This window comes from Pteronotus mesoamericanus, unplaced genomic scaffold (genome assembly GCF_021234165.1).
Source record: "Pteronotus mesoamericanus isolate MK-2021 breed Mesoamerican mustached bat unplaced genomic scaffold, CSHL_Meso_final contig_220, whole genome shotgun sequence".
NCBI classification, from domain to species: domain Eukaryota; kingdom Metazoa; phylum Chordata; class Mammalia; order Chiroptera; family Mormoopidae; genus Pteronotus; species Pteronotus mesoamericanus.
The window spans coordinates 2,746,028-2,763,245 of record NW_026555091.1 but is presented as its reverse complement, the minus strand read 5'-3'; the positions used below and the strand labels follow the sequence as shown (position 1 = coordinate 2,763,245).

Genomic DNA, 17,218 nt, shown 5'->3' with positions numbered 1-17,218 from the left:
GCTTACATCTTGGAGGGTGGAAGTCACTGACTGTGAATTGGACGCCTAAGGTCAGGCTTGAAGACCCAGCACTGCCCCGCCACCTTCCTGGAGGTTACTTACTCCATCTGAGCCTGTCACTCATTTACAAAGCAAGGACAGTAGAACGTGCATATACAGCGTTGTTGGGCATTGGGTATGCTCAAGTTCTGTACGATGTGAGATTATGTTGTTGTAATTATTACTCTCTGAGCTATCTCTTATCTCCATACTTTTAGTTAAGTAAAAGTTTGAATGTTTAGAAGTCACTTTAATTAAAATTTTGCTTTTCCCCAAACAGCTATTCTAAAAGGTTTAAAAAAATCTATTTGCAGATTATTAGTGACATGTGGGGTGTCTTAACTAAACAACAGACACATATAAGGTAAGTAGGCTATTAATCATTTTGCTACTTCCTGCATCTGTGGTAAAGTACACATTTGGAGTACGTTCACTGCACAGTTAGGCGCCATATACTCGGCATTCTCTAATCCGTGTTTTTGATTGTTGTCCCCTTCTTTGCTTTCCTCGTTTCTTCCCTGTGCAGAGCTCAGCACATCACTCAGGCACACCTCAGGCCCCGTCCGGTCCCTTTGGACGGCACCCCGCACGTAGCCTGTCCCTGCAGGGCACAGCGTCGGGCTTCCCTTTGGCAGGGAGAAGAGAGCGTTCAACTCATGGTCTCGGGACTCCCGGGCTGCCCGTTAAGGGAAGAGCAGGGCGGTAGAGCTGCACCCACACCTCTCACTTTTCATGCAAAATGGAGTCCAGATGGTGCAAAGGTTTAAATGAGTCCTCAGAATGAAACCCCAAAGCAAAAAAAAATGAAACCTCAGAATTTACCAAGAGATTATTTTTATAATTTCAGGATTAGGCCTTGTTAAGTAAGACATAAAAACCTGTTAGCTAGAAGAGAAGGTGACAGGGTTGACCAGATAACATCCTTTGGTTTGGTAAGTCACTATAAATGTTGTTCAGAGAAAACTACAAATGGGGAAAGTATTTGTATTATATGACAAAGGGCTAATGACCATCATATATAAAGAATTTCTATTAATAAGAAAAATACTAAAAACCCTTTAGGAAAACAAGTGTGGGACACAAAAGGTCATTGAGAGAAGTCAATTCTCCTATCCTTCTCCCCCTGTGCTCCTGCCTGTGGGCCTCCTTCGCGCTCTTGAACTGCACATGGCAAGGCGCTGCCTGCCTCTGCGGGTCCGCAGGGGTTGGCCTAGCCCAGGACCGCGCCTGTCCCCGCAGCCTGGCTCTGGGCACAGCCAGCCCCTTTAGTCCTTGTCTGAATGTCACCTCCATCAGGAAGCCTTCCCTGACTGTCACCTCTGGGCAAATTCCTTGTCTCTTTGGAGTGCAGGCCTTCTGCATGAGCATATTTCCATCGTGCACCATTGATTCCCGACATTTCGTTGAGTGCACTTTGTTAAAATAGGAAGATTGGGTGTGTTTACTTGTGCATAGAGAGGAACTAGAAGGATGAAACCTGTAAACACGAAGGGCATGGATTTGGAGGGCGGAGGAAAGGAAGTTTTAATTCTACTTCCAGGCTTTCGTCAGACTTTGTGGGGGTAGAGAATGGTCAGTATGTGTGTCTGTATTATATTCTTTTATAACGAATACACACAGCCTTACGTATTGTTCTCTCACCTGCAAGTATCTACCATCCAGTGATGAATTGTTGCATGTACCCCAGACACAGTCCTTGTTGTCATTTAGAAACAGTGGGCTGTAGCTGTGCCCGTGTTTGCATGTGAGGCCTTTCGGGGCCAGGGGAAAAGGACGAGACTTCGGGCACACAATGCCGAGCTGTCCCGTCACTGGAGACGGACCTGTTCCTGAAGAGCTGGGAAGGCCTGCGCAGGTTGCCAAGTTGCACGGGGTTTCCACTGTGGCCCGCGGCTCAGCGGGAGGAAGGTGGGCCTGTTCACAGAAGCAAAGCCCACCTTCAGCAGTGACTCGGCCGTGGAAGTAGTCGCAGAGCTCCATGGAGCTGAACGAGGGCTGCACTTCAAGGGGGGCCCAAGCCTTCTTGACCGGAGGCTGGAACGTGGACATTTCATTTTGCCTGAGTGCTGAAGTCACATGCTGTATAAAAAGGGAAGGGGTGGGAGAGACCATTCGGTGACCAGGTGTGAGATCCAGGATCCTCTTTGTTTGCTTGTCCTCCCATTTGATGTCCCTCTGTGCTGTGTATGTGTGGGGGTAGGGGGAGGCTCTCTCCCTCTTGTTCCTGCTGTGTGTCGTGTCGTCAGTGTACAGTGAGACCGAGTTGGGGGTGGATATGCACCCTGGATTCCCAAAGGGTTCCTCTTAGTTGGCAGAGACAGATGATGATCAAGTGAAGCAACGAAAGTGTTGTCTGTGAGGAGGGAAGACAGGGCGATAAAGGAAGAAGGGATTGAGGAGGGGCGCTGACTGCGGGAGTCCAGGCGCCTCCCTGAGGCTGGAAGGAGCGGAGTCAGCCTCGGGTGATGGGAGCTCAGAGCTCAAGGGGGAACGAGGCTGCACAGGCATTTCAAGGATGAGAAGTGGGGACCAGCTTGGGAAGATATGTGTGGCACATGAAGGGTGGGAGAGTTTGTTCGAATTACAGAAGAACCCATTGGAGGGTTTCAGTAAGGGCTCCTCGTTCCCAAAGATTGCTCTGCTGTGATGGGAACCTGCAGGGCAGGGCACGGAGTGAGGGGGAAGGGCGGGGGGCCTCCGAGCACGCGCCCTCTGTCGGGACACTCAAGCTGCCCAGCAAAGCTGAAGGAGGGACCTTGAGGCTATTTGTGTGTTCCAGAGGTGCTGCTGGAAAAAATCTCAGATGTGGCATCCCGTTCCTGAGGGGACTGAGAGGCCGCTGGGGGCAGGCACTGGGAGGGCCCCAGAGTTCCTCTTCGTCCTGCTCTGTCGGGAGGCCACCTGCGAGGGGGCTGACGCCGCAGTGCGCAGTCAGATCTACAGGATGTGCAGCATCGTCGTTTCCCCCCAGTAAATTGTCTTAAATGATTGCAGCACCAGCTTTGGTTTATAACTTTTATAGTTATTTTGATTTACATACATGTGCCCCGAGGGAATCTTACAGAAGTTATAAAACCTCGTATTTATAAGATAAAAAATGCAAATAATTGAAGTGCCTCCACAGTGATTTAATAGTACTTCTTTTTCCATTTCAGAAAACACCAGTTTGATCACGGAGAGGTAAAGAATTAATGTTACTAAAATGTACCTCATTTTCGTGTATGTGTGGGCTTTTCTTTCTAGTTCTGGCTTCTGTGTGTGTTGGTAAACGTCACTAACCAACCGTCTTTCAGATCGGCCTGTGTACACTCTGAGGAGAACACTGCAAACACCCCGCCCATTTGTTAAGTAGGAAATCCCTCTGGTCCTCCTGGGTCGCCCTCGCAGCCCTGGCAGGCTATTGGGGAGCCCAGGCAGAGGCCAGGGACTGTCTTTTGCATGGCTGGAGGTGCTTCCTCTCTGCTCTCCCTGCCTGGAGCTCGGAGATGTGAGCTCCTCCCATCTCCTGGGGCTTCAGCCTGGTGTGTTTGTTTTTTTCCCCTCTCTCTTTCTCTTTTTTAAAAAAATTGAGTATGATAGATATATCACATTATATTACAGTTTCATGCATACAAAACAATGATTCGGATGTGTGTGCACTGCAAAATGATCGCCACAATAAGTCTAGTTAACATCCGTCACCATACTTAGTTATGAAAGTTACTGTTTTTCCTTCTGATCAGGCCTTTTAAATTCTACTCTTAGCAAAAGCATGGTGACTGTAGGTAACAATACTGTGCGGCCTATTTCAGCCAGGTTTTAATGGTGGTTCCAAGGCAGAACTCAGGTCTGGGACAGCAGTCACTTGTGGTTCCGGTGTTCCTGCCATGGCCAGATGGGAGTGCCCAGGGGGTGCAGAAATGGGGGCTTCCCGACTGCAGGTGCAGCCCCAAGCGGAGCCATGGACCCTCTTGCCGCAGTGGTTGTATAATGTTAGCCCTCCACTAAAATGGCGAAGTTGGAAAGTGGATATCAAAACTTATTTATTTCAGAAATTAAAGTTACTAAGGAAAAAGTGCCCTATTCTGTATACCCACCATTTTAACGATATAGCCTTGAACTTTACAAGCAGTAGGAGTAAAAACAGTCTCCCTTTGCTTTCAGCTGGTCTATCACGCGTTGCAGCTGGTGGCATACACAGTGCTGGGCGTTCTGATCATGAGGCTGAAGCTCTTCCTGACGCCGCACATGTGCGTCATGGCTTCTCTGGTCTGCTCGAGGCAGGTGAGGCAGCGCTTACGCGGGTGCTGTGTCTGCTGCGATCATTCTGCAGCCTTTGTTACCGAGACCTCAGGAACAGTGTCGAATTCCCCAGAGCCCTTTACATGATTATCATTAAAGTCCTTCCTGGGCCTGTACTAATTACTCCTAAACGATGTTTGAAAAAAACCCACAGAAATTCCTAAGAGCTGATCATTTTCTATTCTTCGAACTTCTAAAATAGCCCCTGCCAAACAACAAACAGCCAGTGCTGTGAATTCATGAATGATTACTGCAGATGTTGATAGAAAGCAGAGCCTAATTGTAGAAATAATTTTTTGTTTTGACATTCATATCACAAAGCATTATAACAGTTGAGTTCGAGTTAGGGGTGCTTTCAAATTACATGGTCTTTCAGTGTAAAGCTTTCTTTTTTTTCACTGAGTATACGCGGGCATACAAATGTGTACTCAGTTTCAGGGTTTTACTCTTTCAAAGTGAGCTGAAGCTGTGCTGGCTGGTCGCTGCTCGCTCTCCCCAGATACCTGCGTCCCAGCTCTGCGTTCACAGCTAGGGTTTCCATGGCCTCACCTTTTCATCAGCCACGGATGCAAGCAGGATTAGCAACATTTACTGAGCTTCTGAACCAACCATTCTCTGGGGATGAGGGTAGAGTGGTAGGTGGAAAAGTCCAAAAGCAAAAGTTTTTGTATGTCTTCAGGATTAATCTTTAGGAGAGAACAATAGAGACCAAGTATTACTATTGAGAGTGGACTATTCAAATATGGTAAAGACCGGCCAGCCTCAAGGTTTCCTGGCAGCTGGTTGGCAAGTTAGGGAGGCCGGCAGAGGGCGAGGCCGCTGTTCCTGGCTCCTCCAGGGCTGGAAAGGAACGGAGGCTGGATGGAAGCTTGTCCCTTCCGTGCCACCAGCGGTGTGACCTATGACCACAGATGTCCGGGCTGGCCTCGTGGTGCTGGGAGGTCAGCGTGCACGGAGCCCACATTGAGAAGGACCCTGCACCTCACTTCCTGCTCTGTTGCTGCCATTTTGATCTTTTTAATAATCTTCAAACAAGGCGCCTGGCATTTTCGTTTTGCAGTGGGCCTGGCCTTGCCTGGCTCTGGGAATAGAGCAAGTTGAGCGAAGATTGATTTTAACACTGTAAATCACAGCCCACTTGTGTAAGGTGGTAGAATTCTTTTGATTCCGAGGGCCACTGCTTCTAGAACTTTTCCATGGGGCCGTTAATGCTTTACCTGGGACTAGCAGGGACTGAGTTGCCCGCTGGGAGGAACTTTTGCTTGTTGGGTACGTAATGCTTTCTTCTAACAATCACCAATGTGTTTCTGACTTGGTTTCAGCTGTTCGGATGGCTCTTTTGCAAAGTACATCCTGGCGCTGTTGTTTTTGCTCTGTTAGCAGCCATGTCAATACAAGGTTCGGCAAATCTGCAAACCCAGTGGAACATTGTAGGGGAATTCAGCAATTTGCCACAGGAAGAACTTATAGAGTGGATCAAATATAGTACTAAACCAGGTAAAAAAAAAAAAGTATTATTTGGGTAGTGTTTTCCCAAGTTTTATACACCATTGGTAACTCCTAAACCAGAGTGACTGCCAATAGTCTTACTCTTTCTAATCAATACCGCTTGTAGATTATCCAGAGAGAGAGAGAGACAGACAGGGGGAGAGAGAGAAATGTCAGTCTTAAGTGGTTTACGAAGGAAATGCTATGCATAGTTTCTCAGTAATTAATTTTTCTATTTTCCATAAATTCTAATTTTTTCAAAGTTTTACATGCCACAGTTCAAAATAATTTTTATGCTTATTTTCTCAATGAATTTTTAATCTTGGTCCTTCACATTCCATCTTGAAATGAACTCATGGAATCTTTATTCATGTTTAAAAAAGGATATGCTGTCATTTGAGTATCAAGTGACTGAATGTTAAATCATCTTCGGGATTTTTTGGTGTTATAAAAATTTCTTAGTTGACACTTCTTTCCTAGAATCAGGGAAGATATACAAGATGTTAGAACGAACATCCCCCCCCCCCCCACACACACACACACAACCTTACCAGTGGCGAGATGAGACACACACATTCACTCACTCCCCAGTGGCGCGATGAGACTGCCTTCCGAGGCACGTCGCTCACCCAGGCTGGGCTGTGACGGGCGCTGGGCTGCTGGCCTGGGACTTCGCTCGGTCCTCGCTGAGACTTGCTTCCCGCTTCTTCGTAGACGCGGTGTTCGCGGGGGCCATGCCCACGATGGCGAGTGTCAAACTCTCCGCACTGCGGCCCGTTGTGAATCACCCGCATTATGAAGATGCAGGTTTGAGGTTAGTACCCAGTTCCCAACTTGTTGAAAAATCGCTCGTACAAATAGTGTGGAGACCAGTGAAATACCCAGAAGGATCTTGAAAGGGCCGCGCTGGGGGCGGAGCGCCGAGACGCGGGGCTGGGAAGCCCCGAGGCTGCAGGCTCCTGGCCGTCACCCCGCGGGGCGCCCCCGAGCATTCATGAGGCCGGAGTTTCTATGCAGGTTTTCTCATGGGCCATTTTTCTTGAATTCTCGAGTCAGTGGAAATGGAATCCTATTCAAAGGGGGTTTTATTCTGGTTTTCACCAGTATAGCCTGTTAGAATGATCTTGTTTTTTTTACTATTTTTTTCATAAACACATTCTCTTTGAAAGGAAATAGATTTCGTTTTTGTGTAATTTCTCAGGTAGGTCAAGGTATTAATTTCCTGAGGGGTGAATCCTATTACTATGTTCTTTTGTCTAACAGGAATAATATTTTAGAAATAGTTTTTCATTAAAAAATTCAGGTCTGGCAAGCTGACTTCCAGAGCAGTTACTTTGCACACACTTCGCGCTTAAAACGCCTGGGAATGAAGCGGAGCGCGGGTGGCTGCCGGCGGGGTGAGCTGGGCCCGGCCGCCCGCGGGGAGCCCCGTGTTGTGCTCGCGCGGCAGTGACCGCTCGCAGGGCGCCTTGCTCTTCTGTGTGACGGAGCGCTCGATAAAGAATTTAGAGCGCAAACAGGCAGAAAGCCTCAGTGTAGAAGCCCCTCCTCCGAGGCCTCAGAGGCCACGTCTGCCCTCCGCTCTGCCCGCCCCCCCCCGCCCCCCGCCGCCAGCCGAGGACGCCCCGGGGACTCGGGAGGTGCCTCCCGCCCAGAGTGTTTGGCGTGCTCTTCCTCCTGGTCCCGTTCCGTGCTTTCTTCCGAAGAGACGGATTGCGTGCTCTTAACCTCGGCGATCTTCTCCCCAATCATTTCCCTTTGAAGAGCCAGAACGAAAATCGTGTACTCGATGTACAGCCGGAAAGCAGCCGAAGAGGTGAAGCGAGAGCTGGTGAAGTTGCAGGTGAATTACTACATCCTGGAAGAGTCGTGGTGCGTGCGCAGGTCCAAGTGAGTACTTGCCGGGGGCGGGGAGGGGGGGGCGGCGGCGTTCGTCTCCCAGCGGCGCGCCCGGAAGTTGAACGGTGAGACGGAGGTCACGTTTAGCAAGTGTAGTGGGAAAAAATGTAAGGTGATCATTTGAATTGGAGTTTTTTTTTTCTTTTGTAGTCATTATAAGGAAACATCTGTTTCCTTTATAATGATTTGCACGTGTAGACTTTCTTAAAGGTATGTAGGCACTGATTGTTAATTTCCCGAATCACTCATGTTCGCCTAGGATGTTTTTTTAAACCTTTTTACTTCAAGTTGAATGTATTTTCTTTCAAAAGATGTGCAGAGTCTGAGACCAAAAAATGGAGACCCTTGTGGGAACAGCGGAAGCGGGGCGCGGGGGCCAGGTCGCCTCCATCCCCACCCAGCCCTGCCCCGCGCCGTGTCCGGTGCTGGACGGGCCCCTCCCGGCGCCCACTGGACTGAAGCTTCTCTCTTGCTCTGTCACATCCTGAGTGCAAAAATAATTAACTTTTCTCAGACCCATGTGCTCTTGGGTTTATAGTTTTCAAAATACCCCTTTTCACAGAGGGGTTCACTAGGCAGAGTGTAGCAGCAAGAGCGGGTAAGCTCTTCAAAGCTGATGTGAGCCCCGCAGTCGCCTGCTGAGTGGCGCCTGGGCGCGCGCTGGGGGGAGCACGGCCGTGCGCCGTCTCCTCTGAAGTCAGGGGCATTTTGCGGCGCGCTATTATTTTATTAGTTCTTACTGCTTGTTAAAAAGACGCCTTCAGGAGATTGCCGTATCTATGGCTTAATCATACTTAATTCACCGTGTATTTCAATCATACACAAGGGTGTCGAGACAAAATAATTAAATGTTCACTCAGGAGTAAAAATAGTTCTGTGGCAGTGCCTGCCAGCCTCGCTCACAGGGAGACGGAGACGGTTGTGGATTGTTGAGTGGTTTTCTGTGAGTGTCGCAACTGACTTGAATTGGGTCTATAGAAAATATTACTGTTCTTAGAGTCACAATTTAGAAAATGCTCTAAGTCCTTTTGAACATAAGACTGTATATGAAATTCATACAGTCACCTTTAATTAACTTTAATTTAGGACAAAAATAGCCATAAGCTTCTCCCACAGTAATTCCGTGAGGCCGCTGAACGGTGGGCTGCCGCCTGCGTGAGGAACACTCGCTGGCCACCCGCAGTGGGGCCCTGCCAGCCCGAGGCCCCTGTCAGTTACAGAGCGGAGACGGTCACATTTCATGACTTCCCCCCAAGCTAATGACAAGCCTTGGTTCAAGCTGCTTCATCCCTTGTGTCCTGGACCCTTGCATAGTGTCGAGTCTGTGGGAGTTGCAGCGGCTGGGGCGCTTTATGTCCTGAGGTGTTGAGGGAGCTCCCAGGATTTGTGTCAACTAGTAGTTTCCTGTTCCGGTGGCAGAGCACTGCTTTCTGCACCCCGGAGGGGGGGCGGCAAGACCACCTCAGGGGGTGCGGCTGCACATCCGCACTGTAACCAAAGTCAGCAGTGAGCGAACTGGCCTCAGAGCGTCCCCGCTGAGAGCCCCTGCCGGCCCTCAGTCTGAGAGCTTGGGGGCGGGGGTGGGGGGCGGTGCTGGATTCCCCACCAGGACCTGGATCTGCCCTGGTCCATTTGTTCCAGCAGAAGTGGAGAGGGAGGGAGCGAAGGAAGGGACTTTCTCTAATCTGTTACCCCCACTCAGTCACGTAAACAGCACTCCATTTACTGCGAGATTGAAGCCCTACTACTGGTACATCTTAGGAATCCTCAGACAGGTGGACTCTGCTTAGCCCTTGAAACAAAACACACGCTGTGCTTCCTGTTCTGACAGGGAAGCCAGTGGGGACCTCAGAGAGTGGGACAGGGATGGAAGGCTAATACTTGGTGCCGGCAGCTGCGGTGGGGGGAGCTGAGCCTCTGGCAGACCCTCCACCCACTGGCCACAGTTCAGTTGCGCCAGCCCGAGACGCCTGTGTGCCTCTGAGACAGAAGAAGATGTCAGCACTGGGGGCAAATGGGGAGCTCACACAGGAGAGGAAAGGGAAGAGGGAGTAATGTCGATCCAGGGTTGAACCGTGTGGGCACTTTCGTGAGCCCTAGATCATGTGATCTCATTTACAAGTGGCTTGATTGTGTGGCTTGATTATTCCTTAAATACTTGACACCCTGTGTTCAAATACACATACGAAAATATACTCAAATGCAGGTTGTGCATGAGCTTTGAATGAACTATTCTTTCATTCTCAGTTCTCTGCTTTCATCCTCATTAATCCCAAGAATGGAGTTGACATGAAATTAAAGCAAATGGATTCAGAAGAGATTATGCAGGTTTTGGTTAATGCTGTTTGAAGATGTAGCTGGCCAGCCGGGGGAGACTTCGGGAACTCAGAGCAGGGCTCAGGGGCATTGCGATTAGGCGGGCAGGGTGGTTGAGCCCTGGAGCTGAGGGTTTGCTGCTTCCTGTATGTTTCACACTCTTCTGCCAGTGGCCAACAGAGCGGTAACAGCGTGGCCTTGGAATGGGGGAGAAAATTAGAAGGTAGACAGCCCAGGCTCAGTTATAGCGTTGCGTGTGCTCAGTGCTGGCAGAGTGCCGGTGTCAGCCAGGGTGTGCAAAAAGCATGTGCTGAAACTCCTCATGGGAACAGTCTTTGGGAAAACCTTTTGTAAGACAATTTGATGGAGGCAGCGTGAAAATTGTGTAGCCCTCCGTCATAGCGATAGTTCTGCTTCTAGAAGCTAAGCTTGCAGAAGTGTCTCTGTAAGCATTGCTTTATTATGGTAAAGTGGGAAACAATTATAGTATCTGTCCATAAAAGAGTGGGTAAATATTGTGATACAATATATAGGAGTACTAGCAACAACTAAAAAGGCAGGTCTTTTTGTAATGAGATGGAAAATGGCCACATGTCATTGGCTGCCAGGAGTCCCAGGATAATCTCATTTTTGTAAGAGCGACTGGGAGCCTTTGTGTGTATGTAAATGTCCGTCCCTGTGTCTGTGAGTGCTGTGTGCCCGAACGCAGATGGAAAAGGTCTGGCAGACACCTTCTGGGCCCTTAACAGAAGTCCCCTGGGAATGGTGCTGCGGGTGACAGTGCGGCTCATGGTTTCCTTTTGATAGGTCTGCTTTGACACCTTTTGGGTAATTACCTTTCCATTAAAGATGGTGTCCTAGTGCCGCCTCCTGGTGGAGGGCGGGGCAGTGGGATTGCCACTGGGAGCAGAGGGACTTGCTGGGAGTGGCCTTTTCTCATTAAAAAAGTGAAGCAATTATGGCAAAATGTAAGCAGTTGTCAATGGTCTATAATTTTTCCTTGTGTTTTTCTGTTTTTTAAATAATTTCTCAAAAAGGAAATAAGAAATTGTGAGCTTCCATTCACTTTTTCTGTTTTTACTGACATTTGGAAGAGCCCAGGCCAGTTGTCCTATAGGAACGTCCCACCTCCAGGCTCGCCTAACTCATTGCCCATGGTTACGTTCAGTGTGGCAAGCTTTGGCAGGAAGATGTTGTGACTTTTCATTACGTCACTTAGGAGGTACACATCACCCTGTTCTGTCATTGGTGCTCCTAAGCTTGATCACTTGATTGAAGTATTGAATATGTCCCCCACGCTCTCCAGTTTAAGGGGAGAGGTTTCCGTTACAATTAATAAGAAATCTGTATGGTGAAACTTGGACCCTTTGTTTACTGTCTTTCTCAACAACCTTTCACCAGATAATTTTTGGCTCCAGTTTTTATTCTTGCCTGAATCAATATTACATTAATGATTATAAATAATTAGGCAATATGGACTTGAAAGTAATGTGTCACTTACTGATTAGTGGGTGTAAGGATGGATTTGATAAATAATAATTCGACCAAGAGCTTCTAGGCTATCTACAGTATATGGAGAAAATTAATGTTAAACCTTTACCTTACAGCATTAAAAAAAATTTAACTCCAGATGAGGAATAGGTATAAATGTGAGAGGCAAAATTCTGAAACTTTCACAGGAGAATATATAATGCATATTTTCATGATATTGTGATAGGGAAGAATTCTTTAAAGAAGACATAAAAATTGTAAGCCGTAGAAGAAAAGACTGACATTTTGAAGTATAATAACATGCAAATCTTTGATCTAAAAAAGCGAAAAAAAAGAAAGGGAGATTGTGAACTCTAGCAAAAGCCAACAGTTTTAGATTTGAAATAAATGTTACAGTTATCTTCAAGAACTTACTGGAGTAAATATTGCATAATACCAATTTTATCTCTACTATTCTTTTAAAAATATATTGCTTTCAAGATTTTCTTATGTGTGTAACTAAGATGGGAGCTTAACACTACTGGATTTTCTTGAAGCTGACTCATTCTCGAATACAGTTAATGGAAGTTGCATCAATAGGAACTAAGTATATTTGCCAATTATAATTTTTAAAATTAATGTAATTGGTCACCTCTTACTGTGTGCTGGTCATGATGCTGGATACAGTCTTTCCCCCTAACCCTTGTAACACTACTGTGTCATGGGATTTCCCTGCTTCACAGCTGTGGGGAAGGAGGCTGAGTGAACTGCGCACACTTGCGTTTTGGTAAGTAGCTGAGGCAGAACTTAACCTCATCACCTGCATTCACGTAGTTTGCAGGTCTTCTTTCTTTAGAATTACCTTTGCTGTGCTTGCCCGTTCTAAGGAGGACCTAGTGGCAGCTTACACAAACATAAATAACTATAATAAGATTTTTTAAAAAAACTTAAGTAGAAGAAAATGACGGGAGGGCGAGAACGTGAAGCGCGTGCTCTGCTTTAGCTGCTGGCGTGTGCCATGCTTGCTCTCTGACGCGCGTGACTCTCTCCAGGCCTGGCTGCAGCATGCCTGAGATCTGGGACGTGGAAGACCCCGCGAACGCCGGGAAGCCTCCGTTATGCAACCTCTTGGTGAAGGAGTCCGAGCCCCACTTCACCACTGTATTCCAGAACAGTGTTTACAAAGTCTTAGAAGTTATAGAAGAATGACTGCTGCCCACAGAGAAGACATCAGCAATGGTTTTAACATTTTGCTAATAACTCATGCCTTGTTTTTAATTCAAATCCCAAAAACTTTTATAGGTGACTGTTTTGAAATAGACAATGTTTTACTTGGTCAATTTGAATGTCATTCTGATTGTAAAAATATGTATACCATTATCAATTGGGTACTATTTCAGTGCACCCCTTAAAATTTGCTATGCAAATGAGTATATGCTTGTATCTGACTTAAGTATCTGTGCTAAAATGAGCAAAGCTATCTGCATACCAAACGTGATGGGTCATGAAAGGATGATATGAAAATATAGTCAGTTCTAAACTCTGTAGGGGCTGATTTACAGTTTATGGACTATTAATGCCCCTTGCTTTTGTCCATGCCTCTTGCTCTTGTCTTTGGGACATTCTACTGATTATTGTGAGCTCCTCAGTCACGTTGGTCCCTGTCCTTAAGAGTAGATGGGGCTGACATGGGTATTTGCTATGTGGAATTACTCTGTTTATTTCCCTTTGTGTTTTTTTGTTCTCTGTTGTTCTTGTTAATGACAAGAACATGCCCGTTATCCATACAAACTCTTGGACCTAGTGGTCAGGGCCACATTCCTGTGCCAACGGTGTGGTATTAGCGTGACTCCTCTCTCCCCCCACCCCTGCCCCCCTTCTTTCTCTCCTCCCTCTCTCTCCCTCTTTACCCGCTCTCTCCCTTCCTCCCTCTCCTCCCCCCCTCTCCCAACATTCTTTGTCAAATAAGTGGTATTTACTCATTTAGTTTCTTGTATCAAGTACTTTTTCTTGGTTAAAAAAATTAATGGCAATTGTGTATTTTCTCATTTTTAGTGTTATTCAGATGTGTATATTTTAATATCTTTAAACCACTTTTCAAACTTTTCATGTTTAATTATAGTTTTAAGAAAACTATTTTGAACAACCTCAAATGCAGTGCATCCAGAAACTAACGTATATTTCTGTAGACACAATGTACTGTGGAACAATAGACTGTAGTATGTGGTAATTTTTCTTTTATTATTAAGATACAATAAAACATAACTAATTTTTGTGGCAAAAAGTACGTGAATAATGATAAGTGAATGGAGTTTTTATATTTTACTTTTTAAATTGCCTGTCTTTAACAAGACAAAGCCTTAAGCCTTAGAATTTTGGTTCTGAAAACCATTGCAGTATGAGGAGGAATATATTAAGCCTTCCTCTTTATTCTTTTCCTCCTATTTATTTTTATTTTGAAAAATTTTCAAACCTGCTTTGAATTCCTAGCATGAATTTTCGTTTTTTAGAAGTTAATTTGTGTGAAATGAGATTTTTCAAAACAGCGAATCCTTTATATCTCTGAGAAATGGTTTTGGGATTTTAAATTCCAAGCAAACGCTGCCTCAGGTGGACCGCCGTTTAATGACACAGTGACAGCGTTCTCCTGGTTCACCCCAGGCAGAGTCACCTCTCAGTGGACATCCCTGAGACCTGAGTCCTCGGGGTGGTTTCCAGCCCCACCCAGAGCTGCCCAGAGCTGCCCAGTGGCCATGACTTTCTGCCCCTGCATCAGGGTCCGGGATGCCCTGGGGGCAGCTCCAGCTCCAAGCAGGCAGTGGGGTGCAGGCCCTGCCTGCCCTGGGGCGCCTCCCCGCAGCCCCTAGGTCCTCCCAGGGTCTTCAGGTGCCGCCCTGCCTCCTCCCTTGCTGGGTGACTTATTTCTTGGGCTTTTGCCACTTTAAGAAAACAGGGAAGTAGCCTGGGAGCTGTGGATTAGGGGAGGAATTTGAGCACTGATGCAACAATGCAAAAAAATGGGAAGAAGGCACTCACAGCCCCTGAGGATGGTCGTAGGGCGGAGGAGGGGAGCAGCTGGGCTCTGTCTGCAGCTGTTCGCACCAGACACGGCTGCGGTGTCTTCAGCAGTTAGTTTTTTTTTAATGGTACTCTTGAAGTTATTCTCTGTTCTTCCCACCCTCCAATAATTTCCTTCCTAATACGTTCACACGTAAGGGTTGGAATTCAGTACAGGAAAAACATTAAACTACTATTGTAACTGTTTCCTATGCTGGGAAAGGGTAGAAGTTGTCACGTTGACTTTGTTTCTGAAGACCACTTGTGACCGTATTTATTAACGTAGCCCCAGCAGCCAGCCCTGGTTCTGCGCTAGGCCAGACGGTGTAGAACAGAGGCTGTGGGCGGCGCTGCGTTCAGTCCCGCTCACACCTGGGAGCCACCGGTGCTGTCGCTCAGAATCTTCTTTTACAGCAACATAGCGTAGAAGTAGGTTTGATACACGTGACAAAGCAGTATTAAAGCTCAGTATTTTACACATTTTTAGCATTGAAAAATATTTTTGCTTTAGTGTGAAGGAGGGAAGGATGGGCCAGGAGGCGATAAAACAGCTATTGCTAGGACATGAAAAAACAAAGCTGGGTCAATATTTCTATAAAAAGATGAGCCTCTAAAAATGCTTAGCAGAAAAAGTGTAGTGTTAAAATAAGGCCATGATGTTAAGGAGAAAACGAGAGGATGTATCAGGAATAAAGTGATATTACATAGGAGTATTGTATTTTTATGAATTTTATGCCAGTTGTTTACATGTACTATGTATGTCAAGTAAAAAAGATCATGAAAATACGGAATTTTTTGTTGTCGTTATTTTCATTTCCACCCTGACTGTCAATATATTCAGCCTCGTCACGCGGTCACATGGGGTGTGGCGGAGTGCACCTGGGAGCCTGCGAAGCCACTTGGTCCTTTTCATTGGTGGGGGTGCGGTGGGCACTGCGCCACCCACACTCCTCTTACAGTTATGACATTACACACTTACATTACTTTTTCCTTTACATTAAGGGACAATTGGGGATAATTCCAAAATTGCTGAGAGCTTTTTCTCATACATTAAACCAGTTTGGTCTCGTGACATTTCGTAAATCACAGCTCCACATTTTTGCTTGATATGAGCATCAGCTTTAATTTTTTGTCTTCCTGGAGGAAAGACAGGTTAGGTTAGTCCATGCCGCTGTAATGAATTTCTTTATGTGGTGACACCTCTCTCTGACATCTTCCGGGATGAAATGTTCCTACGGTGACTCGCTGAGCCACCGTCGCAGACGAGCTTGTTGACACAGCCCGCTGCCCCACTGCGGAGGAGCCATCCAGCTGGCCGGAGATGAGCTGTAGCCAGATGTGTCTCCCGCAGACTCCTCAGCCCTGATGTGATTGTATCCGAGGTGGGGGCCCTTGGGAGGTTGATTAGGTTCGAGGGCAGAGCCTGTAGGAAAGGGACAGTGCCCTTATATAAAAAAGGCGTGAGGAAGCTTCCTTGCGTCTTCCACTAGGTGTGGTTACAGCTACCAGATGTCCCCTGTGGACCAGGAAATGGGCTCTCACTGGACGCTGAATCTGCCAGCACCGCCATCTCAGGTTTCTGGCCTGCAGAACTGGGAGAAAAGGGTCTCTGTGGTGGCGTGTTGCTGTAGCAGCCCCAGTGGGGCGAGAAAGGCGTGGCCCCAGAGTCTGCATTTCTAACCCGGTCCAGGCAGTGCTGCTGATGCCGCTACTCCAGGAAACCACAGGTTTGAGAGCCACATTCTAAACAGGAAAGATTCTGGAAGTCTGGCCTGTAGGAGGCGCCCCATTCCTCAGCATTTCTCTCACCAGGGCAGGCTAGAAGGTCCCTGTTGTGCAACGGAATTTTGTGGGGTCCCTTGTGTCTCAGGGCCATTGCTTTAATGGAACTTGTAAGGAACAAACAACAGCTATGGTAATTTTTTTAAAGACCATTTTTCGAGGGAAAAAGAGGGAGAGAAATATTGATGTGAGAGAAAAACCTCTCGAACACAGCCCAGCTGGGGAGTGAACGCACAACCTGGGCATGTGCCCTGACCAGGAATCAAACCGGTGACCTTTCGTTTTGCTTGGGATGCCGCCCAAGCAACTGAGCCACACCAGTCAGGGCCAGATACGGTAAGTTTTAACCAGCATCTGTACAGCTTATTTGCATTGTATATGTTGAATAGGTGAGTTATGGGTCAATTTTTTTGCAGCTAAACTGGGCTTAGACCTGTTACTTTCAGTTTAGAGATGGGGAAAGAATGAAATCCTTCGAAATCGGACTTCCTTTTGTAAACTTAACTTTGTCTAGAAGAAAGTAGATAATTTAGTGATACGTGTGGATTTTAGAACTTCACTTCCACTTTACCACTTTCGTTTGATCCCAGCATAGTCCATCTTTTCCTCCCTGTTAAGAGAGCAGGTTAGGGGCAGCTCTGGGTCCCAGGCCACCTGTCTGTCCTATTGTCCCTCCCTACTGCCCACAACTAGAAGTTTTCTCATTTAAATCAGTGAAATTTTACCTGATGTGGAAGGGGGAAAAAAACAAAGCAGAGCTGCTTTTAAACATAATTACATTCTTAAACTGGTCTTTATTTCATAGGGCTGTATTGATACAAATGCATTTTTACATTTGAAGTTGGAAAGGACATTAAGATACAGAAAGTGTTTGAAAACACTTTCC

General features: G+C 46.8%; 1 protein-coding gene across 1 annotated transcript in view; it reads left to right on the top strand.

Annotated features, from left to right (window-relative positions):
* DPY19L1 (dpy-19 like C-mannosyltransferase 1) overlaps positions 1–15,321 on the top strand; it is a 68,807-nt gene extending 53,486 nt beyond the window's left edge. Inside the window, exons 16-22 of the mRNA XM_054571351.1 lie at positions 354–403; positions 3,195–3,219; positions 4,183–4,302; positions 5,643–5,817; positions 6,523–6,622; positions 7,573–7,698; positions 12,546–15,321. Of these exons, the coding sequence (XP_054427326.1) occupies positions 354–403; positions 3,195–3,219; positions 4,183–4,302; positions 5,643–5,817; positions 6,523–6,622; positions 7,573–7,698; positions 12,546–12,702 (753 nt within the window). The 3' untranslated portion in view covers positions 12,703–15,321. The remainder of the gene's footprint in view (positions 1–353; positions 404–3,194; positions 3,220–4,182; positions 4,303–5,642; positions 5,818–6,522; positions 6,623–7,572; positions 7,699–12,545) is intronic.
* Positions 15,322–17,218: the final 1,897 nt, after the last annotated feature.